Here is a 24,736-nt window from a genome sequence, read left to right as displayed (position 1 = left end):
GAAGCACTGGATGTGGGGTGCTATTCCTCCAAATGCATGAGGGGAGAGAAGCAGAAAGAGGGGGAGGGGTGGAAGTACTCAGACAATGCCCACAGTGTCCACATGGTCAGGAACCCAGCTGGCCAAGCCTTTAAAAGCTCAATCTGAAAGGCGCAGCTTGGGCAGTCGTGCTGTTTTTGCATGCACTTTTGCTAACATTGCTGTGCACGGCTTCTTTCTGCTTTAGACACTGTGTGCTTTTAAATGCGAGCGTGGCTGCTCTCTCAGATTGCAGTGCACTGACAGTGAATTCACGACTGCGTCTCCTAAGTGTCAGGCGAGGAACTCTGCGACGTACCCTTCATTAAAAGCTTTTAAACACATTAAGGTTTGGCTTGCATGGCTTGGAGCAAGGCACGTTGCCAAGGCAACAGTTCACTCCACTACCCGCAGGGCCCCCCTCCTCCGACCAGCCTCACTCCCCTCAGGAGTCACATTTCACATGCAGATTTCCTGGCTGCCCGACCCACATCATTAGCTTTCTGCTAAAAGCTTTTTGTTACAGATCCCAGAGAGAGGCGGTAGGGAACAGAGTGGGGTGGGAGTGAGGGGGGGAGCTGGAGGGGGAGGGGCTTGGCAGGCCGTTGCCTGGGCAACTTGACATCACCGTGACGAACTTCCCTCTTTAAAAGCTTTTAAAGCTGATTGCTCCAGCCCTCCAGGCCCCATTTTGATGCCTCTTAACTGTGTTAGAGGGGGAAGGGCAGATTGTGTGGCCTGCATCACACACAAGCACAAGCTTGAAGAGGCTCAGAGAGAACGAGGGAAGAAAAGAGGCTTTCTAAAAGCTTTACTGCACTGAAAGCAAAACAGCAGCAAATCTGCTCGTACAACAAAGCTTGACAGGTTTACAAAATGTCTGCTGAGGACTGTTTCAGTTACATAGTGCCAAGCTCCAACGAAAAGCACAGGCGGGCTCGTAACTGGACGGACTCGGAAATGAAAGGGCTTCTGTACATTTGGGAGGAGTACGTCACCGAGCTCAAGAAGGCCAAGCGCAATGCTAAGATCTACGAAACCATGGCGAAGCGACTTTACGAACTCACCGGCGAGCACCGTCACAGAGAGGAGATTAAGATGAAGATCACCAACATGACATTCCAGTACAGGCAAGTGTAAGGGTACATGTTTAAGATCTTTTTAAGCACTCGGACATGTTTTTAAATCGGCACACGTAGTTAAAATCCATTTGACCGTTTGACACTTACTTCACACTGCTTATTTTAACACAGTGGCTTTTAAAGTATGCCACCTCCCAGTGGATGATGCTGGTACCATTAGGGGGCCTGCTGTTTTTTATTTGTTGTTTTTTTTGGTTTTGTTTAAGTTATTTTCAGTTATTTTACTGTAGTTTATATATTATAATTTCAGCTCAATCAATGTACAACCTTTCTCTTTCTTTTTTGATTATATGAAATCTATCCAGCGTGAATACAAGAATGAAACCAACATTTTCAAATTCCACTTAATTGTATAACTACTTAATTTAGTGAATGCCAACAAATATCTAAAATTATCTTTTTTAAATTCATTTGTCAGAGATGATTTCCATACAATCAAAAAAAAAAAATGTGTATATATATATATATATATATATATATATATATATATATGTGTGTGTGTGTATATATATATATATATATATATATATATATATACATTTTTTTTATTTTTTTTTTGATTGTATGGAAATCATCTCTGACAAATGAATTTAAAAAAGATAATTTTAGATATTTGTTGGCATTCACTAAATTAAGTAGTTATACAATTATATATATATATGGGTGATTTATCTATTAAAGTTATGCAGTCTTTTGTCAACATGCAGTGCCTTTTAAATGCTTTACATGCTATAAAACATAGTATATTTCATAAGTACATATATGCCTCACTCCACAGGAAGCTAAAGTACACAGCCAGTGGTAGCACCAGCATACCTGACTGGCCGTACTTTAAGTCTATTGAGAGGATTTTGTCCAAGGTACCAGAGCAGACCCACATGAGTCCACTAGACCCACAAACTACTGGAGCATCCACCTCCCAACCTGAGTCTTCATTGCCTCAGGCCGCAACTCCAATGTTAGGCTTTCTACCCGAGTACACTGGCTCCTCTGAGGAGAGGGAGGTCAAAGAGGAAGAGGAGGAAGATGGGACAGAAATCTCTGTGAGCTCATTTGAGTCCAGGTAAGGCAGAACTTACATGGTGTCAGTATGCCACTGACAGAGCCATGATCCAGAAGGATGGTGAACTGACTGGCTATTCTTGTGCATTCTGATGATGAAAGCCAATATGGAAAAGGCTGACAATATAGACACAGGCCTAGAGCTCGTCATTCTGAAGTTCTCCAAGAAACACAATGTTGACATGCCTGAGTGTGATTGTTGAGTCTGAAGAGTGTTCTGCTTTCTTCTTTGTTTAAATTTATGGCATGTATCACTCTTATCCAGTAAATCATTTTGCAGAGGCAGCCAAATGTAGTATTATGAGTTCTGCCCAAGGCCTCTTGAGACCTCAGTGCACTTTCAGTAAAACAAAGCACCTTCACATGCTTAAAAGCCTGCATACCTTTTTACCATTTTTTACCATTTGTTTTGGCTATGAATTTGAATTGACCAGTCACAAGCTTTGTTCATCTGTTGTTCTGCGGTTGTTTGTTTCTCTGTAGTTAGAATTAGAAATTAGGAACCGTTAAGCCATATTGTTCACCACAGCCTGGCAAATGTAGTCTGATACAGTGTGGTTTTCCTGCCTGAGTAGGAAAACAAACCCAGGCTGCCAGAGGGTGTCCAGCAGTGTAGTGTTATCCATTACGCCATACCAACCACACTCACCCTGTTCTAAACTGTTTGTCCTCATTCAGACAGTTTTAGAATGTCTGTCCTCATTTAGACAGTTCTGGAATGTTCACCCTAATTGACATGGTTCTAGAATGGTCAGTCAATTTCACAGTGTTCTAAACTGCTTTTTCTTCTTCTGACAGTTTCAAAATGTTCTAGACTGTTTGTCCTCATTCAAACAGTTTAAGAATGTTTACCCTTATTCACACTGTTCTAGACTGTTTGTCTTCATGCAGACAGTTCTAGAATGTTTACCCTTATTCACATTGTTCTAGACTGTATGTCTTCATGCAGGCAGTTCTAGAATGTTTACCCTTATTCACACTGTTCTAGACTGTTTGTCTTGATGCAGACAGTTCTAGAATGTTTACCCTTATTCACATTGTTCTAGACTGTATGTCTTCATGCAGGCAGTTCTAGAATGTTTACCCTTATTCACACTGTTCTAGACTGTTTGTCTTCATGCAGACAGTTCTAGAATGTTTACCCTGATTCACACTGTTCTAGACTGTATGTCTTCATGCAGGCAGTTCTAGAATGTTTACCCTTATTCACACTGTTCTAGACTGTTCGTCTTCATGCAGACAGTTCTAGAATGTTTACCCTTCTTTACACTGTTCTAGACTGTTTGTCTTAATGCAGACTGTTCTAGACTGTTTGTCTTCATGCAGACAGTTCTAGAATGTTTACCTTTATTCACACTGTTTTAGACTGTTTGTCTTCATGCAGACAGTTCTAGAATGTTTACCCTTATTCACATTGTTCTAGACTGTATGTCTTCATGCAGGCAGTTCTAGAATGTTTACCCTTATTCACACTGTTCTAGACTGTTCGTCTTCATGCAGACAGTTCTAGAATGTTTACCCTTATTCACACTGTTCTAGACTGTTTGTCTTCATGCAGACAGTTCTAGAATGTTTACCCTTATTCACACTGTTCTAGACTGTTTGTCTTCATGCAGGCAGTTCTAGAATGTTTACCCTTATTCACACTGTTCTAGATTGTTTGTCTTCAGGCAGACAGTTCTAGAATGTTTACCCTTATTCACACTGTTCTAGACTGTTTGTCTTCATGCAGACTGTTCTAGACTGTTTGTCTTCATGCAGACAGTTCTAGAATGTTTACCCTTATTCACACTGTTCTAGACTGTTTGTCTTAATGCAGATTGTTCTAGACTGTTTGTCCTCATTCAAACAGTGTTAGAATGTTTACCCTTATTCACACTGTTCTAGACTGTTTGTATTCATGCAGACAGTTTTAGAATGTTTACCCTTATTCACACTGTTCTAGACTGTATGTCTTCATGCAGACAGTTCTAGAATGTTTACCCTTATTCACACTGTTCTAGACTGTATGTCTTCATGCAGACAGTTCTAGAATGTTTACCCTTATTTACACAGTTCTAGAATGTTTACCCTTATTCACACTGTTCTAGACTGTTTGTCTTAATGCAGATTGTTCTAGACTGTTTGTCCTCATTCAAACAGTGTTAGAATGTTTACCCTTATTCACACTGTTCTAGACTGTTTGTCTTCATGCAGACAGTTCTAGAATGTTTAGCCTTATTCACACTGTTCTAGACTGTATGTCTTCATGCAGACAGTTCTAGAATGTATACCCTTATTCACATTGTTCTAGACTGTATGTCTTCATGCAGGCAGTTCTAGAATGTTTACCCTTATTCACACTGTTCTAGACTGTTTGTCTTCATGCAGACAGTTCTAAAATGTTTTCCCTTATTCACACTGTTCTAGACTGTATGTCTTCATGCAGGCAGTTCTAGAATGTTTACCCTTATTCACACTGTTCTAGACTGTTCGTCTTCATGCAGACTGTTCCAGACTGTTTGTCTTCATGCAGACAGTTCTAGAATGTTTACCCTTATTCACACTGTTCTAGACTGTTTGTCTTAATGCAGATTGTTCTAGACTGTTTGTCCTCATTCAAACAGTGTTAGAATGTTTACCCTTATTCACACTGTTCTAGACTGTTTGTCTTCATGCAGACAGTTCTAGACTGTTTACCCTTATTCACACTGTTTTAGACTGTATGTCTTCATGCAGGCAGTTCTAGAATGTTTACCCTTATTCACACTGTTCTAGACTGTTCGTCTTCATTCAGACAGTTCTAGAATGTTTACCCTTATTCACACTGTTCTAGACTGTTCGTCTTCATTCAGACAGTTCTAGAATGTTCACCCACACTGTTCTAGATGTTCTAGGCCACTAATATAGAATTTTGGATCCGATTCCCACTCTTAATTTTTTCATTTAATTTCATCAGTTTTAAGTCAAATGTTAACATTAAAATGTTTGCGTAACACTGGCCAAGCACTGGCTTGTGAAGAATGCTGCTGTTTCCCTACAGATCCAAGGGGTTTCAAATGTATACTTTTTTAAATGTTTAAAAATAATTCAATATATAATACAATTATTAAATTATATTATTAAACTCTGTTCTGTTACAGAATTTAGATAATACCAACATATCTGATAATTTCAGAGTGTACATTTAGGCCTGTGTTTTGTATGTGTTCAGATCACAAGCGGTAAAGAGGCGGCGCATGTCCCCGTTGCCCCTGCGTCGTAAGAAGGTGCGTGTGATGGAGGCCATGCTGAGCGAACAGAGGAAGATGAGGCATGCGGTGGAGGAGACGTGCCGAGAGGTGCGCAGAGTCATGCAGCAGCAAAACTTCCTGCAGGTGCAGAGTCTGCAGCTCCAGGACAGAATGATGAACCTGCTGGAGAAAATGATCCCAACCACAGTGACTAAACCTTCCCAGTCATAGACCCATCAAACACACCACCTATGAGTGTTGACTGTGTACACACAGCTACAGTAGCCAGATATTGTTATAGCAAAAGTTACCTCCCATCTGTGATCTTATTTGATTAAACCATGGTATTGTTTTTATAAAACATGAGGACAGTGGTCATTTGTGAGTGTGTAGTCCTTCAGATTTCTGTATTGTGATTGTCACTTATAACTTCACACATTTATGTCCAACAACTTTTTTTTGGTCTAAATTTATGGTTTTTGGGATACATTTAGTTTACATTTTAATTTTATGAGTATATCATATTTTAATACTTTTATTCCGACACCAATCTGACCAAAAGACAAGATTTAATATGAGAAATTATATGATAAAAACCTTTAAGCTCTACTGATTATCAATTCAAAACTATTCTAATTTGTCTTCAGGCAAGCCCAAAAACACATGGACAACAAAGGTAACATTTTAATGGGTTAAAGGAACATTTTGTCCTTAATATGCTATTTGTCATGTTGCCGTGCCATGTAATACCACAAGACCAAGCATTAACTACACAAATATATCATGCAACAATTGGGAATCCCCCACAGCAATAAAGTAATCCAGGCTGCTAGTCCAGCCACTGATGTAGGTAATAAATAAAGATGTGATTATTAAGCGCAGCTGTAAAATTAGCTATCTGCCCTTCTTCTGCATTTGCCAGCTATAGTGGGAAAGTCTTTTAACTGTAAAGAGAGCTCCATGGCACCCCTGTAGAAGGTGGGTAAGCATGTCTACATCAGAGGGAACTATATATTTTTTCTTTTACCTGGAGTGACCCTTTAAGAGCAAAGTCAAGACTATTAAATAGGCCTGGGTCATTCCTTCTTTTAGTTTTTTTATTTTTTACTCTCACAATTTGTGGATAGCCAATTGCTCCACCAATTCATTAGCACTCTCTTCAATCACATGTAATGCTCCTAACACTGGGAGGGTGCAATCAGCCACTGCCTTTTTTCAAACTACCACCAAAGCAACTTCATCAGGCAACCAACACACTCTGAAGAAAACACAGGGTACCCAACTCTGACACACTGGCTAGCAGCATCACACTAAAGTGTTGTGGGGAGTGAGAGAGCATAGTGGCAGCCCCTTAGTCCGCTGGACCACTCTGAGCCCCTACTGGACAGTCCTGTACTGAATGTCTGGAAACCTGCCAAAATGTATGAGCTTGAAAGTAAGTTTATTTATACGATGTCCATCCTCAGAGTATAGGTCCTAAATGGACAACTTGGACAACACAATGTCTCTGTATAGTATTAAATACACTGTATCCCCATACAATATATAGTTTTAATAACTACACATACTTGTGATTTTAGACATACTTTCACAGGACATGCTTTGATTCAAGTAGTCAGATGACATCAGTTTCTTACTTGGCTTTCAACCAGGAGGCGGATTATGCCTTCAAGGATGCGAAATGCGAGAAGACAGTTAACTAATGATGTTAATAGAATGTGTAATTGCACTGGTAGCAGGCTTAAGAGACGTAATTGCTGCCTAGGTAAAGGCTGACTGACACCAGAACAATAGCCTGGGATTGGATTTCCCTATCCAGTCCTCAAACACCCCCTTACAGTCCAGGTATTTCTAATGACCTGGTTCAGATGTGTTAGAAGCTGTTTGGGTGCAAGAATGTGACATTTCAGTGCCAGGTTGAGATCTGTCAGTTAAGTTTTATAAATATATATATTCTTTTAATATTGCAACCAATCCATTTCCTGAATGACATAAACCTGCCTAAGCATGCACATTCAGTGATCTATCTTTTATGACAGATGTCGTTGGTGCCCTTTGACCAAGGCATGTCCATAGTCCAACTGGGACTAAGGGTGTGATGCCTGTAGTCTACAAACGAGTGACAGATTCCTTTTTTTATATAGTGCTTTCCTGAAAAACTAAAATCTAAATATTTACACAGAAACTTCAGCAAGAGTAATCAGATTACACAGGAAACAGACCTTAAACCACAAGACAGTGTCTACACACTCTATGGCTTTGGGGAAATCCAGTTTGGCGTTGCTAGTGCAAACCCCCAAGGGGTTACTTGGGGGAAGAGGCTCCCCAGGGTACACCCCCCCCCCAATGGTTTTTGGTGTCAGTTGACTACTGGGGACTTAATGGGGAGCGAATCGTAGATATACTATTTACTATTGCTTATCTTCTGAAGTGAAAATATAAAGTTACTTCTAAGGTTAGATTTTCATTTTCTGTTCCACCAAAATGCACTAATTACATTTTGGAGGCTACTGCTTGGGTAAGAGATTGCTGTAATAATAATATTCATAATTATTATTATTATGAATTAATTCAGAATTCACAATAATAACTAGAATAATAACAACAACATTAATAATAATACCTATAACAATAAGGTATGTTGTTATATACATAATGTATACATAATGTATTTGTAAATATGTATATAAGTTATTAGTCTAATACTGTTATTACTCCAACGGACTGTACAGAAGGTGTGCCTGCCTCCGGTAGGCTCCAGTCCCCTGACCCCTGAAGAAGTAGATACGATTTATGGATTATTGATGTAATAATAATAATATTATTATTAATAATAATAATAACAATAACAATAACAATAATAATGTTATTACTATTTATACTAATTCATATGATCATAACAACTGTTTAATTGCTAAACAGAACCCGTTCAAGTGGAATCATTTACAAATTTACTGTGTTCTTCGTATACAGATACGGGTTTTCACAACAAATCCAAACAGACAGTTAATAAAAAAAATAACAGTTGTTTTAAATCAACAGATTTCACGTGCAGATAACAGACCTTATCCTGACTGCACATTACAATATAAATGTGTTGAGATTTGTTGAAATGTGTGAAAATAAAGTCGAGGACAGCGTGAACCGGGGCAGACAGTAGCCACAGATTTGCAAGCGTCTTCTCAGCCCGCCCATCTGAAGCGTCAGCGCCCTGCTTTCCCCCAAGCGCAGCACGTGGTTCGCCGTACACCAATAAACGTCAAGTATTCGTTTAAACGCTGTGTGTGATTGACGGGCCCTTTGACCAATGAGAGCGCTTCTGCGAGTTTGTAAACGTTACGGTGCCATAGTGACTGAATGACGCTTTGTGTTCTGTACAATAGTGAATGGCAGCGGTTGTCCTGAGGGGACGCGTTTGAAAAGCAAAAACTTTGGCAGTACGAAGGAAATCTAGCCAGGTAAGAAACCTTCTCTTGATTCCCAACTATTGAGATGATTTTAAAACCATGTAGTATTCCCATATTTTTGAATAATTGCTTAAACTGGAGTTTGGTGACTTCAGGAATCGACTTGGTCTAGTTACAGTAGCGCTAACGTTTAAAACCGCACGAGGGTGGAAAGTCACCGTGGCTGGTCACTTGGTGGTGATATAAAGCCTGGCGAAAATTGTTGATAAGACTTTGGAAATGTTATAATGAGAATGCACGTTTTAATAAAAATCAACAGTTTTGCTTTGATTTATTTTAATGTAGGATTGATTTTAATAAAGTAAATGGTGTCTAAAACGTCAAAACAAAGGCTCGCGTGCAGCAGTTTTCCTTTACAGCTAAATCTGGAATCCCTTTATTTTTTATTTCTGTAACTATTAACAGTCTGCAATTTATAAAGAGAAATCTGTTGCACCAGTTATGTTGTTTGTTGAAAAAAAAGTGCTTATTAAAAGCGTTACTTTATGGTGTATTTCTATTGTTATTTTGCTGCTCTACAAGCTTTTTTCTCTCTTGTGTTGTTTTAGTTAGGATGTCTGGTGTTCACTGCGCTTGCCTGTGACCTGCACCATCATTCCAAAATCGTCCAGTCAGCTGTAATTTGGAGATATCACAGAAATGAGGGTTGTGGAGCCACCTGGAGCTTTGAGGAGATCTCTGGATCTTCCTCCAAGCCCGATAGTCCGCAGGGTGGAGATGGAGCGTGGGAGGGCTGGATATGGATTCACCATGGCTGGCCAGGCACCCTGTGTCCTGAGAGGAATTATGAAGGGAAGCCCGGCTTACAGTGTGGGATTGAGACCCGGAGACTACATTTTGAGTGTAAATGGTACAGACGTGTCTAAGGCCTCGCATGAAACTGTGGTGGAGCTCATTGGCTCGTCGTCACGTTCACTTTGTTTGCTTGTCACATCAGGTGACGAGCCAACTGTAGATTCTTGCTCGAGTGATGAGGAGCTTGCGTTTCAGAGAAATCAGAAAGCAACATGGCTAAATCCTGGAAAAATGGATTTCAGTGCCTTTAAATACCACATGAAAGATACGCGCGAACCATTGATGCAGTCAGTGGGGAGTTTTGATACTGTTTTTGAGATTTCAGACCAGGCTTCCATTACTGCACATTCCAAAAAGCAGTCTAAACAGAGGCCCATGTCTGAACCAGATATGTCTTACTGGGGTCATCAAAGCCACTCTAAATGCCACCCTCACGTCATTAGTGTGGAGGAACCGACTCGTGTTGTGAGTAAGGATTCTGTTTATTCTGACTTTCAGAGTCAGAATAATATTTTGCCTGACTCCAGCTCTCTGAATGTGGGAATGGTGGTAGGTTACATAAGCTCCATGGAACTAGATTTAGTGACTTCACGCTCTGAAGAAAGCACCTTGCAAGCCATTCGTGACTGCATCAGTCGAATCGGAATCGAGCAAAAAACCCACTCGCTGGTGATGATGAGGATCAAATGCAATTGTGTACAGCTTTGTGATGACAGGGATGTGGTTTTGGCCACATACCCTGCAGAGAACCTGGCTTTGTGTGTAATATGCGCTGAAGACAATAGGTTCTTCTGTCTACTCTCAATGGATAGAACCAATACTGACATAAACAGAGCAGAAGAAAGCACTTGCCTGAAGACATTGTGCCACGTATTCTTCATAGATCCAGAACTGTACGATCACAAAGAGCACCAAAATATCTCTGAGCACTTTGGCTTCCCGTGCACTCCTGATCCTGACACCCAGGGTTGTTTGGAATTTCCTCAGACTCCATATTCAATTTTACACTTTGTGTCCGTGCTCTACACTGACATCGGAGACTATGTTGAGAAACTGAGGCTGAAATTGGACAGCGAGGAAGCTGATGAGCAACAGCCAAACACCCGAAACAGTGGTAGTGGTGACAGCGGGATTGGCAACGTGTCTCCAGAAGATCAGGAAAGTTTTGCTGACCAGTGGAGTCTCACATCTCCAAATACTTCACGCCACCTTTGGGATAAACCTCCTCCGTACGTCTCCCGAGACAAGAATGGAACATCTCTAAAGGCAGAGCGCAGATGCCTCCTTTCAGAGCCATTTCCAGGCCCTGCTGAACCTGTGACTCCACAAACAGGTACTTCTACTAAGCCAGAGGGGTCAGGCTATGCACCCTTGCAAACTCTGCCCCCGGTCAAACAAACAGATTTGCCTGAAAATACATCCAAACGTAGGGGCAGTCAACGCTGGCCCTCTGTTGGCATCCGATCACGCTGGCAGAAACCTCGGCCTAATAGCATTGAAAGCTTGGCAGACGCTGATTCCAATGGACTCAAAGATAAAAACGGCACTTTGCCACCTGCCATGGAAAAAATCTCTACACTGAGATATAGAACACCAAGTGACCTCGCAGATCCACAAGGACCTCAGCTTAGCCTGACTCGGAAATTCTTCAACAGTGGATCCAAAAATAAGGATGGAGATAACAAGGTAATGTTTGTGGCATTTAATCATCTAAACTTTCAATGTTAGAGATGGCATATTGGTGTTGGGCCAACATTGGGCAAAAACTGCTCATAAATTGGAATTCTGTAACAAATCTAATCTGAAATAGCACCCACTCACACAGAGGTCAACCTAGATGTGTAGCCTATTACTGTCTGTGGGGTAATAATGTGGGGTGTATTGAGCATGATCATTTACTTGACAATCATCTTAAGTGAAATGCTTAAATAAAAATAGCTAATTTGAACGTTTTCCTCCAAATAAGATGAAACCCAGGATCCTGTTAAACAATACATTGGATCAGATTAAACAATAACACAGATGGCACTGTGCCAGTTCTATTTAATATACACATAGCAACCCCTAAACCTTTGAGTTAGTTGTAATGCATATAGCACCACAGAGATGCAGATAATAAGATCTCTCTTCGTAAGTCAGAGGTGACACATGGAAAGAGGCCTATAGACAAGATTTCACTCTAAGCTAGGGGTGCACAATGGAAAGAAGGCCTATAGGCCACACCACTGCACACTTTAGTCTTTACTCCATTTAACACACCTGATTTAGCTCATCAGCTAATTACAAAATCCTTTATGAGTCTTAGCGGAGGGAGAACACTAATCTCTGTAGGGCAGTGACCCTCTAGGACCTGAGGATAACAGTTAGTCATACCATGTAACCATGAATCTCTGAGGCTATGAAAGTCTCCTTTATGTTTATCAGTAATTATGTGAATAATAATAATAATAATAAAACTCTTTATTTGAATGTAGCTATGTCTTTGTCATCAGATTGGAAGTCACTGGGAGTAGCAGGCTTGGTTGCATGCTAAATCGTGGGCTTTGCCACACTGATCGCTAAAACAGATGGTGCGGCATGGTTGAGGCACAGCAGATGGAGCTGTTGTGTTGATTAGTGGAGCCCAATGTGATTACACCAGATAGATCAGTGTGAAAGCAGCTAAGCTCTGTTTAGATTCAGGGGAGTCACCTAGCAACCATTGGCTAGCCGCTAATCACAGTCTGCTCTGGGAGCAGAATAATGGAATAGCCCTATGTTTAGTCAAACTGACCTACAACACTCTTCAGTCTTAATCTGTCATGGTTTGTCCATTAGTTTGATTATGTACTGTGAAATTCAATTGTCCACATCATACAAAACCCAGCATTTACCATGTTCAGGCACTTAAATTTGATTTTACTTTCAGCTTCCAGACAGTGATGGAATAGGCTCGGAAGTGCAATTTTATATGTACTTTAGGGAATTCTGTCTGCAGGGTTTTGCTAATTTTGTTTCGCTAGTTTTTGTAATGCGACACGTCCTCAAGAGGGCATATTTTTGTCTTAAGGGATGATGCTAAGATTAACTCGGTTAACTCTGGGGCTTCCATCTGTTCTAAGAGAGCAGCGTTTTTAGAAGGAAAGGAAATTACAGGGTTTCATGGTATGTGTGATATCATGGCTATTACTGCCAGTCATTCCATGCAAACAAATGTTCAGTGCATAAATGTTTTCAGTTTCCCTTGTTTGGGAGTGTGTGGTGTAGAAGTACAGGTAAATTGGTCTGCAAACTAGAGTTATATGTGAATTCATCCTGTCCATGGAAACCACCAATCTGAACCTTTAATTAAGACAAAGATGTAGAATGTAAATATTGTAGCTTTAATCCCTCACCCTCAGGCCAATCCGTCTAAATTTACCAGCAAACACATCATGTTTTCAATGAATTCTTTTTTTCTGATGTCAAAAATGCTACATATTTACACAAATCTTCATATTAACCCCTTAAAAAGCCATTGGGCCAAAGGTGTTAATACAAACTTCCATTGCTAAAAAAAAAAAACCATCAGCCTTTCTGCATTAAGGGGTTAAGCCTACAACTTTTTAGCCTGGCCTATTCACTGTAATGTCTTAGACTTTTATAGTCAGCATTGATCCTAAAAGAAGAGATCAGAGATCTTAGCTGTTTTTTGCCAATGGAAAAAATCTTACCCATTTCTCCCATATTTAACACTCCAGCCTATGAATTATGAATTCAAATACAAAATCCAAATAACCTGAATAATTGTAGGCCACTACTGCCAAAGCCATCTACACACCAAATTGAAAAAAAAAGTATATTTTGGTGAGCTTGATGAATACTCATTATATCAATTCAAAATGCATCAGTGTTTGCTTGCGTGTAGCAACTTTCATCTTTCTACTCCTCAGTGAGGAAAAAATACAACGTGTCAGTCAGAATGAACAAAACGTAGCCCTAAATTATATAACCTGCTCAACACAAATGTTACTTTGCCACAAAATGAGTGTGAACTGGGAGGCTGACCTGTCTTTGAGCACATAGTAATCTGCTCACCCTGTTTGTCTTAATTATGTATGTCCTGCTATGATTGCAGCAAGTGTTTTAGAGATATTTCTTTACTTTCTTAGCTATAGTTGGAGCACAGTATGGTTTGCTTTGCAGCCAATAAAACAACCATGATCATATGTATTAGCAGAACTTCTGCACATCCTGGAAAGTGTGAACTAGTTTCCCAGGCTTGAAAATTTATCAAATGTCCTGGTGCTGGTCCTGGACAAAAAAGTCCAGGTACAGTGTAAAGTTGAGGTGTTATGCTGATGGGGGTCACATATTTAAGCATATTCTCACAATAGTACAGCTGCTAATTACATGAACATCTGTTTGAACCGGTTGAAATGTGCTAACCACAACAAATTCAGTTTTTAAACAAGTCTTTTACGGACTTAATTCCTTAATAAATTCCTTGTTAAAAAGATGAAAAGTGAATAACAAGTAAGTAAAATCTGATACTAGCTGTTAATGGCTAAATAATACCAACATTGTGTGTAAAGCATATTGTGGATTTTTCACTCCTAGGGTTCCAGGTTTTGGGGTCTCACTAGAGGACGCTCTTCTGTTCGGCGAACAGCAGCTCAGGCCAAGCGACTCAGTCTGGCTCGTTCTCTGGATGACCTTGAGGTACGCTCAGCAGAAACATCAAAACCAAACAGGCTCATTTAGGCAGACAGGCAGAAGGATACTTTTATTTTATAGTGTGCTTTTTGTTCATTTATTCATTTATTTACTATTATTCCAATTTCAATGAAACCATTCTGAATTTAGTATAATGGAAGACATCTGCAACAGAATGTTTTGCTATAGTTATAGCAATATGATGATAGTTTTAATAAAGCTTACTTTTTAGACATGTGCTCTGATTGAAACAATATCTTGGGAATAGTTGGGAATAGTTGGGAATTTCCTTCCTAATCTAACATCCTATAAATACCATCTCTGCCTTGCTCATGTTTTTACCATTAAGCAACCCTTCACCACCTCATCTCCACCCTTTTAACCCTGTCATCTCTTATTCCTGGCTAGACGTATCAGAGGGGGGATTGGCTTCCTACCACAAACCAGAAGCCATCTGAGCTTTAGCCAAAAGTCCTCTAAATTCTCCCCCCTTCTTAAAGTCTTAAAGCCCATACCATCCTAAGCTGATGGCATGGTCCAAACTAGCCAGAGGAAAGTTAAACATAACTTGGACAGTGATGGTTAGTTTTCTTGTGAATGCCTTTTTACACATTCAAAAACTTTAATGTAAGAACATTAGCTGAAAATGGAAGGTATGCTGTTTTTGTCCTGTGGTTGACTTGGCCCTGAGTCCTACATTTCAAGATTCACTTAGAAATGCAGGTTGTGACATTCTGTTCTATAGCAAACACTGTTGATACACTGATGTTTCCACCTGTTAGGGGGCTAAAATCTGCTCCTGCTCACTTGACATCTATAGACGTTAGTGGCCTCTGTTGATTTGAGCATTGAAATACTTGTTGAACCAGTGTCTCTACTTCAGTGTCCCAAATGTCTTAATCAGCTACGCTTTCCTTAATGCACTTCTTATCCTCGCCTTAGGAGACTAGTCTGTACTGGGATGTGAAAACATGAGCATGTTTTGACTGTGGTCTGCCGTTACTGGTGAAGGGTCATAGTCACTGAGCTTGAGGAGGAGCAGCTATTCCTCTCAGTGTTCTGCAAAGTGACACACTTTGTTGATCTCTTACTCTGTATTCACTTTCCGCAAAGTAAAATGGACGTTGTTAGTAACTAGATGTTTGTGACCAAACATGGGTGTAGCTTTCCTCAGAAGAAGTAATAGTATAACCACTGAAAACAATCAGGGAAATACAAATCTATTTACACTTTACTGTGGGACATCAACTGTATTGTACCTACTACCAAACTCCAAAAATATAGAAAAAAGACCAAAAGCTGTTATAACAATATAGTTACAATTTATTCACCACTTTAAATGGATAAGATGTGTTACATGAACACGTGTATTGCCAAAATTACTAAACTAGAAGAAAGCAGTTGACACATTTATAACATGGACCATTTTTTTAACATGACCAAATATGTTTCTAAGCCACATTTAGCACAGGAACCAATTGGTCAGTGGCTTGGGAATGACCATGTCTCACTAAGTCGCTGGTTTCCTACCTTGTTCTCTACCAGCAAGCAACATTTTTGTACTCTGTGCTTCTGTAAATCAAACCCTTTGTGTCCAGGAGCTATATTAAGTTTGGTATACAAGTTCTATGCAAAAGTAGAGCTCTGCTTTCTAAAAGCTGGGAGTGTTTTCAGCTTTAAAGCTAGGTTCGCTATTTATTGGTTTCTAGGTCATCCTTTTATGAAAGATTTCTGAACAGGTTTTGTAAAGCAGACAGATTCTTGAGGTTTGAAGTAGGAAAGCTTTTGTCAATTCTCCAAGTGTGAAATCTGAGAGGAGTAGGAGTTTTCCTGGAATTGGAGACGGCTGTTTTATGGACCTAATGCCCTTCTGGTGGTCAGGCAAGCTGGAAAGTGTGGTTATGAGAACATCAGTCATGCTGGTGTTCACCAGTAGAAACTCTGCTGCGGAAGGAGAGAGAGAAAGACTAAAGCAGACTCGCTTGAACTGGGATGGAAAATGTCTTATGTAAGCATTAGATCTGCTGGATTGCCAGATAAGGTCAAAATTGATGGCCGTCTAGTTCATTTCACCAATTTACACTGCAATTTTGTGCTAAACTAAAGTGACCAAGACGGTGACTCAAATGAGTTTAGTAATCATGAGTTGCCAAACCTAAGTAAAGCATCTTGATTTCAGACTGAGTTGTTTTACTTAAAACACTTTAAAACTTATAGAAATCTACCTTTTTCTGTTTATTTCCATTGTATGTATACTTACAATATTGTGCAAAAAAACAAATTAAATTGGCATTTAACTGTGATTTTTAAAAGTTATTTTTGTTAAGAACAACACACTGCAGGATAAATAAAATGAATACAATTTGTAGTAGTTTACATTGTTTATGTGTTGGAAGTTGATCTGAGTAACTTTGACAAGAGCCAGATTGTGCAGGCTAGATGGCCAGGTCAGAGCATCTCCAAAACTGCAGGTCTTGTTGGAGTGTTCCTGGTCTGCAGTGGTCAGTACCTACCAAAAGTTGTCCAAGGAAGGACAACTGGTGAACTGGTGACAGGATCATTAAAAGCCCGGGTGCAATGAAGACTGCCCACCGCTCTGGGCCTGTGTGCTCACTGTCCACTGTGTGTGTTTGTGCTCACTGGTGTGTATGTGTGTGTGTGCACTGCGTGGATGGGTTAGACAGAGGTCAAATTCCATCTGTGTCCAACACAAATGGTAATTGTGGTTGTCTTTGTCTGATGAGCCAAAACATTGTGACCAGATGTAGCAAATACGTTTTATACGATTATACATGACACCTGTCAAGACATGCCATTTTAGACGGTAACCGAACAGTTAGTTCTTGTAGTTGACGTGTTAAATACTGGAGAAATGAAACTTTGACAAGGGTCAAATGATAACGGCTAGATGACAGGATCAGAACATCTTCAAATCGGCAAGGCTTTTAGCGTGCTTCCATTCATAATGTTTTGGCTCATCAGTGGATAGTGTTTGTAGAAGCCAAAGCACACATACTGGCAAGATACAAAGCAAAATTTTGCACAGTACTGAAGAAGATTATTTCTATGCCTGAATTATAATTTTTTTGTGTAAAAACACACCTCAAAGAAAAATAACAGGTTCTTCAGTAGAGAATAATACTCAGCAGTCCAGCAGCTTTCATCTGCCTATAAATATCAATCGCTCCAAAATCTAAGCACCATAATGGTAGCAGTCTGGAGACTTTGTGAATCTGCTGTTTTTGGCTTTTCCCTTGCTGTTTTTAAAACATTATTAAAATATAGCCATTAGACCAAACTCAAATGCAGACAAAATGAGCCCAGCATCCACAATTACAGAGAATCTCCACACACACACAAATGAATTTCCATATAAACTTCTAAAGAAGTTTACACACAAGCAAAAACAGCGCCCGATAACGCCTTCACATTGGAACATTTGGCGCTGTTGATGCAGACATGAGATGTTGCTTTTTTGATATAACTTGACTTTTTCTCACGCTTTCACTAGTCCGGTTGATAAGTCAGCATATCTCTACAGCACAGAATGGCTGACACGGATCCCTTTCTATAGGTCCATTATCACAAGGGCCTTTTGGGTTAAAGGAAAAGTGATAGAGCCTCAGTCTGCACTGTGTGTGATTTTCGTGAATGTTCAGGGTCAGGGTTAGGCTTTAGACCACTGTTTTAATAGGTTAGAATAACTCGGTTATATACAGAAATGACACATTCACAGTTTTGCATAAACACATTCTTTCTCTACCACTCTAACCACATTTTATTAATTTGCCTGATTTCAATTTATGTCTGGTGGGCTGTCACTATCAGTTTTGTTAGTAATCAATTATATAATCTATTGATTATTTTGACAATCGATTAAGGAATCAGAGTGAAAGGAAAAACAAATATTATCGGATGTAACTGAACACTAATGAAACAGTGCAGAGCTTTTCAAACATTCATTTTTCCCTCCAATATTTTGCAGCCCTACCCTGCCATGCTGTCAGCAGATCACTGTTAATTCACTAAAAATTGGATTGAAAAAAATTTATATTTATATTTTTATAATAAATAATTTTAATCAAGGAAACTAGCTTAATCACAAAATTATTGCAACCCAGAAGAGTAAAAGTTATCTAAGTTATTTCTCCATGTTCCTCCTTTAAAAACGTGTGACATACATTCTTTGTGACTGACCTGAGGGAGTGAGGTTTCCTTACAGTGGGAGGAGAAACTGAGAGAGGGAGAGAGAGAGAAAGAAAGGAGGGAGCTTGGAAAAAGGGAGGGAACATTAGACAGTGAGACGAGAAAGGGGGACGAGTTGGAAGACTTTTTAAATCACTTCAACTTCACCCCGTGAACTCTCAGAGCATGTAGGCGAATGGACATGTTTATTTATGCCGGGTGTTTGAGGGAGCGCTGAGGAAACACACTCACACACACAGAGCCACCTTTAACTCTCCACTCTCCAAAAGTAAGGGCTGTTTTTTTTCTCTGCTGTCTTGATGAGTTTTGTCTTTTCTTTTAGATAAAATGATCTGCATTTCATTCTGCTTAATGTCTTTTAATGGAAAGATTCACCACTGTATTTGATTAGAACTTGTGTGGTCTTGCTTTGGAATAGTAGTGTGTAATGCTGATATTTAGCACCAATGGTAGATATATATCAGTGATAAGATATGAATCAATTTTATTTTTGTGCTATAATAAATGTTGTACATTAGAGTAGCAGTGCAAACTGAAGAATACATACCAATAGCAGCACTGTCTAGAGAATGTAAAAGAAAAAGCATCAATTGTAGAGGCCTAGAGGTCGACAGTATTGTGTTTTTTTTTTTTTTTACTTTAGGTGTACTCTTGTAAACCTGAGTTGACCTACTTAACTGGCACCCCTCTGGAGGTGCAGCCAAAGGATCTATGACAAAACTACCTCACCTCTATGAAAGTAATTTACTGTATTTTATGTCAACTCTTTGTCAAATTCACAACCATCACAGTTTGCAAAATAGACTGGCCGCATTATTATTTCCTTTTTCCTTCACAGTCATCATGATTCACATATGTGATTAGACACCAGTGTGCTCTCCCATCATTATCTGAGGGAAGCACTTAGAACCACTGTACTGTGGTGGTGGGCCACACTGATTTTGAGCTTGACTGTCGGTTGAGCAGTTTCTAAACCTAGAGCCAAGCCAAGTCAGTGATGAGGAGTAGCGTTTGCCCTTGGGATGATTGGCCTTCCTGGTGTACTTCGCTTGGCTGTGAGCTGGTAACCCTAAACCACAAAAGCTGTGTGAGCAGCCCTTAATCTAGCCGTCAGAGAAAATACCTTGATGAAGGCCAGCTGTTATTTTGATTATCGTGAAAAGAAGGTTAGGTTAGTTCCAGACTGGCTTTTCTTAGTGGAACTCTCAGTGGATAAGATAGGACTGAGAATACTTAGTGCTTGTAAGTGGTTGAATGGTTGGTTGGTTGTCCTTTATTGCAAGAGAATGCCCAATTACACCATCTTTACCAGGACCCAAAGATGCTGACAGCTTTTACTGTCCAGTCTAGTGTTCTGCAAGTTATGTGAGTATAGTGTTCCCGAGTTATATTTGTGCAATATTCTATTCATATTACTTAAATGCCCAATGCTGGGTGATTCTAGCATAATGCTGTAAGCAACTACAAAATTGTGGCCATGCAAAAGAAGACCACACAAAATAAGACTTAATGCAACACAATAATATTTGAAATCCTAATAAAACATGTTCTTATCTTACAAGTGCACATGTAACCAATACAGATGCATTAATAAGGTGTAACAATATCCGTTGATGTCCATGCAGAATTACAGCAATTGATATAGGCAGCATATACACCACTATGAGAAACAGTGTGCATGCAGAAATCAATTAAGACAATACACAGGATTCAGGTAACCATGGACAATGTGATAAGTGGATATTCTTCATGTTTGCTCCAGATTCCAGTATTGTACTTGATTCTCTTTACCTCTTACACTCTGGTGCAACCCAGCACTGTACATACCACAGTTCATAAAACAGTATGCTGACTCTCAACAATAGCTATAAATGTGTTGCAGCACCTAAAAGGTCTTTGCGTTTGTTCAAGGGATGGGAATCACATCAGCGTCAGTGGATAACTACTTAAAAATACATATAAAATACACTAAAATATCTTTATTCACAGTACCACATTTGTCCTACATAGGTTAATGTTATATTTCTCATGATGCTAATCAATATATAGGAATAGTTCTGATTTTTAAATTTTATAAATGTTAATGTGTTTGTGTTTGTAAATCTATACATTAAATATTTCTGCATCTCTCTAGAATTCCCACATTTGTGCATCACTAGTTAATTTAGCACATTCTTTCAAATTTTTGCTGAAGAGGAAGTTTTTCAAACAGGAATGGTCATTTCCTCTTTGTATGCCAGTGTGTTGTGCCGCTATCGCTATGTAAGTATTTGCGTGTTTTTGCTCTTTGAACTTCGCTGACACAAGATGAATGGGAAGCTGTTAGTGACCTTTTCCCAAGAGAGCTACTTACTGCCTTCCTACTGCAGTCCGGGTAGCCACAAAAAGCTAGCAGTTTTTGTATTAACCCTGCTTAGAAAAGCCACTTCTGTTAATGGACACATGGCCCTCACTTGCTGACCCGGTGTCAGTTTGAAATGGTTGAAGTAATACCGGAGGATTAAATCAGTCCTGAAGAATGTAGCAAGCAAAATAGACGAGGATCTTTACATTTTCCTGAGAAGTTCTGCAGTTCTCCACTGTAAAAGCCCCGGCTAGACTTGTTATTTTTACACATACTGTTCATCACGAAACCAGTCGGTTCTGCGCTCGTGCTTGGTCAAAGGGAGCTATTTTGGTCGAGAAAGACTTCTGTCATGTGTAATTTGAGCATCAGGTTGCAGTTTGAAAGCCCACTGGTTCGGTACAAAGGCAGAGGAGAAAGCGTTTGAAAGTGTGGTTGGGTGGGGTCGTGGGGAAGCTCAGATGATGACTGATGCACTGCCTCCAGGCTAAATGAGGCCTGCCTGCCCTCGTCCTTCATGCCACTCATCCTGGAGGATTAGAGGGTTGTTTACTGTGCACAGCCTCATCAATGCAAATTATTTACTATTAAAATGTTGAGCGGATGTAGAGCCCATGCTTTATCCACCATTAAGTATGAGGTTTATGTTTCAAATCATGCTTTATTTTTGGTGACTAGTTGCTAACTTCTTAAGGTATATTACATAAGACTTTTTTCTTAAGGACCCTAATAAGAAGTTAGGTATCAAAAAGCAGAAAAGTGGACAAAGCAGAAAATAACTTTGGCACTGAGTTTTGTAGAGAATGCTTTTCTACCTGCCACTCCCCTATTAGCATTGCATGGTTTATCAATGAATAGAGAGAAAAGCCTAGTTTTAGCTGTGGAGAAATAATCGTGTTCAGTACCTATTATATCCACAGCCAATACAGTAGGTGAACAGCTGAACAAAAATAACAGTCTGTCTTTAGCTCTTTCTCTCTCGCTTTTCTGCTTCATATTTGTGCCCTTAATCATTTCTGCTCCATTGTTTCACATGTTTTGAGTGGTTAAACATGTAATAGTGGAAATATTTAGAACGTCGACGTTCCTCTATTGTATAACCAACTGTGTGCTGCATGAGCATTTATATACATGCAAGCAGCTTTATAAAGGCCTCACAACAAAAGGGGTGAATTTTTTAACACACTTCCTTCTGGAAGTATTTTGGGATGGCAGAGTTACTAGGATCCAGGTCCAAGGAACGGCTTCAGAGTTTTGAGCATGAATAAAAGGCAGGAATGATCAGCAATGACAACTGTGCTCTGAATGATCAGCCTGGTGTCTCCATCCTTCAGTTTCAGACTTGATTCCTTTTAAAAACCAAATTTTTTAAATGTGACTCATCATCTGGTCATGGCCGGCTTGATCCCCTGTCCCAGAAATCAAAGAAGTCCCAGAAAGCATACCTGTCCTTTCTTTTTCTGGGTGATTCGGCTCTCCCTCTCCCTCCATCACTCAGCTATGCTAGTCAGCGCTGGTGTCTGTAAGCTGATGTTGGCAGTTAGTGTTCTTCTCCAATTGTGTTCAGAAGATGTGGTTGGCTGGTTGGCTTCATGTAATTTAGAGGGAATTTAGACAAGTTAATGACACATGTTTGCCATCAGGTGACAACCCAGCACAGACTTAAATTGGGTTGGGGCCTTTAGGTGAAGAACCCTGGTCTAGTGTTTTGAAAGGTAGTGTTATGGCTTAAGAAAACATAATATTGTGATACTTCAATATATTGATATTTTCTTACTCCCCTAGAGAGCATTGCTGAACAGGTGTTGTGTTAGGTTAGTTGTAAAAATGTGGGTTTAGATGTCTGTAAAGTTATATCTGGTAATAGTGTTTAGAAATCTGATATTAGAGCTTTAGATTGCTGTCTTAAACACCTCTGTTATTGGATTTCCATTTCAAAGGATAACATTCTAAAGTTAATACAGCAACTGTGCTGCATTGTAAGGGGAGTCTTGGGTTAAGCCATTGTGAAATTTTAATTTTCAAATCATACAAACAGCCCTGGCCTAAGTAAAGTTTTCCTTTTGGGAATTTTTAGAGGTGATGAATGACCATGTCTGCTTCAGGTACAAGAGATTGTTACTATAACCCTTTCTGACAGAGCATGTTAGTTTAAGCTAGTAGCGGCAGCTTCTTTACAGAAAGACGCATTACTTGACCTGACACTAATCATAGTGTATTAATCACTTGCAGCATTTTTGCAGCAAAATATTTGGGAGCAATGACAGCATTCTAAAAGAGACTACACTGGCTACTCTGTGTGTGTACTTAATATCAGAAAAAATATCAGGTATTGGGACACCTGCTCATTCATTATTCTTCTGAAATCAAGATAAAGAGTTTGTCCTGCTTTTGTTGGAGGAACTGTCTTTACTGTCCAGGGGAAGGCTTTCTATAAGATTTTGAAGCATTTTTATGAGGATTTGATTGTACATGCTAAATCTATGGAACACAAAATGATCATTTTTAAATTCCACTTAATTATCTATACTCATTTTTGAGCCATAATATTTTATTTTAGACTTAAGAGAAGAAGAGCACCTATGCACTCTGAAGAGGTGTTAATAAAGATCTTAGTTGTACCTCGGGAGGTTTTGTCCTGATTCTGTTTACTCAAATTGTTGTTTATTACATTCTTACATTTACATTTTCTACCTGTTTTTTTTTCAAGCACAACTTTTAAATGTGGAACTCTGATTGGTAGCATGCACTGTACATGGAAGAAGCCCTGAATCATGAAACCCAACCTTGTCATGTGCATGTAGGTTTGATTTGATTTGTTAAAAGGAAATGACTGACTTGCAGTTACAACTCACCACCCCCTTCTGGAACAATGGGGGGGGAGGGTGCAATACTAAGTAAGTGCTATACCTAAGACCCATAACTGTTATTGCTATACTGTCTGATCTCATTACTAGACATAACACTCTCTTTTACCTGTGAATAACACAACACCTTTGGTGTTGTTTTAATGAAATAGAAAGTCTCAATCAAATTAATCAGGTTTATAAGATATTTTTAGCTGTTACAGTAGTGGCACTCAGAAAGCTAAAAAGGCACTCTAGAATTCTTTGACATAGTTAAATAGTGAGAGTTCACTATATGAAAGTGACATACCATGAACCTCAAAAACTGTTGTGTCCGCTTTCAAATGAAAATCCAGCATAACCAAAACAGAACTGGAAAATGGGCCAAAAACCAAAACCCCATAAAAGTTTCATAAAAGTCTTAACTACTTATATTTACACTTCCAAATTTTAAATAAACCCAGCCTAATCATGAAAGCACTGCTAGCCATAGACTGGTGAAACAGTATATTCCAACAGAGAATATGGTGTTGATACTGGAGAGCAGCTCATTATCGCCAAACTCTACTTACAGTAATATGGGTTGCTAAGCAAACCCGGCCTTGTGACCACAGCTTTTTTCCTTCTTTGCAGAAGAACAATTACTGTTTTTGTTACAGTGTTAAAACTATGCTATAAACCCGTCAAAGGCACATACTATTTATACTTCAAAGAACATTAATTAAAATACTCAATAAATGCTGTTTGGCATGAACTATAACTCAGTGTTATATCCTCTGATACCATAATCCAGTGATATTTATACATTATTGTGGTTTTGAAGTACGACTGATGATAACTATGCTTCATAAAAGGTGACTTGTTGCTGCATTTTCCAGCTGTGAGAGAGTTGTGTGACTGAGCTTGCTGTTCTGCCACTTTCCTCCTCTTTTACTCCTTTGTCTTATCAGTCTATCCCCTCCCTCTCTAG

At 39.4% G+C, this 24,736-nt stretch overlaps 2 protein-coding genes across 2 annotated transcripts in view; both read left to right on the top strand.

Annotated features, from left to right (window-relative positions):
* The first annotated feature begins 661 nt into the window (after positions 1 to 661).
* msantd1 (Myb/SANT-like DNA-binding domain containing 1) lies at positions 662 to 5,768 on the top strand. The gene is made up of 3 exons (XM_072686852.1): positions 662 to 1,154; positions 1,939 to 2,223; positions 5,416 to 5,768. Exons 1-3 carry the CDS (start codon positions 895 to 897, stop codon positions 5,663 to 5,665), a joined length of 795 nt encoding a protein of 264 aa, XP_072542953.1. The 5' UTR covers positions 662 to 894; the 3' UTR covers positions 5,666 to 5,768.
* Positions 5,769 to 8,822: 3,054 nt separating this feature from the next.
* Positions 8,823 to 24,736, top strand: part of rgs12a (regulator of G protein signaling 12a) — a 38,046-nt gene continuing 22,132 nt past the window's right edge. Inside the window, exons 1-3 of the mRNA XM_072687835.1 lie at positions 8,823 to 8,892; positions 9,450 to 11,382; positions 14,275 to 14,376. Of these exons, the coding sequence (XP_072543936.1) occupies positions 9,541 to 11,382; positions 14,275 to 14,376 (1,944 nt within the window). The 5' untranslated portion in view covers positions 8,823 to 8,892; positions 9,450 to 9,540. The remainder of the gene's footprint in view (positions 8,893 to 9,449; positions 11,383 to 14,274; positions 14,377 to 24,736) is intronic.

Source organism: Salminus brasiliensis, chromosome 9 (assembly GCF_030463535.1).
Source record: "Salminus brasiliensis chromosome 9, fSalBra1.hap2, whole genome shotgun sequence".
Taxonomy (NCBI): domain Eukaryota; kingdom Metazoa; phylum Chordata; class Actinopteri; order Characiformes; family Bryconidae; genus Salminus; species Salminus brasiliensis.
The sequence above is the reverse complement of the archived record's forward strand: the minus strand, read 5'-3'. Positions and strand labels throughout refer to the sequence as shown.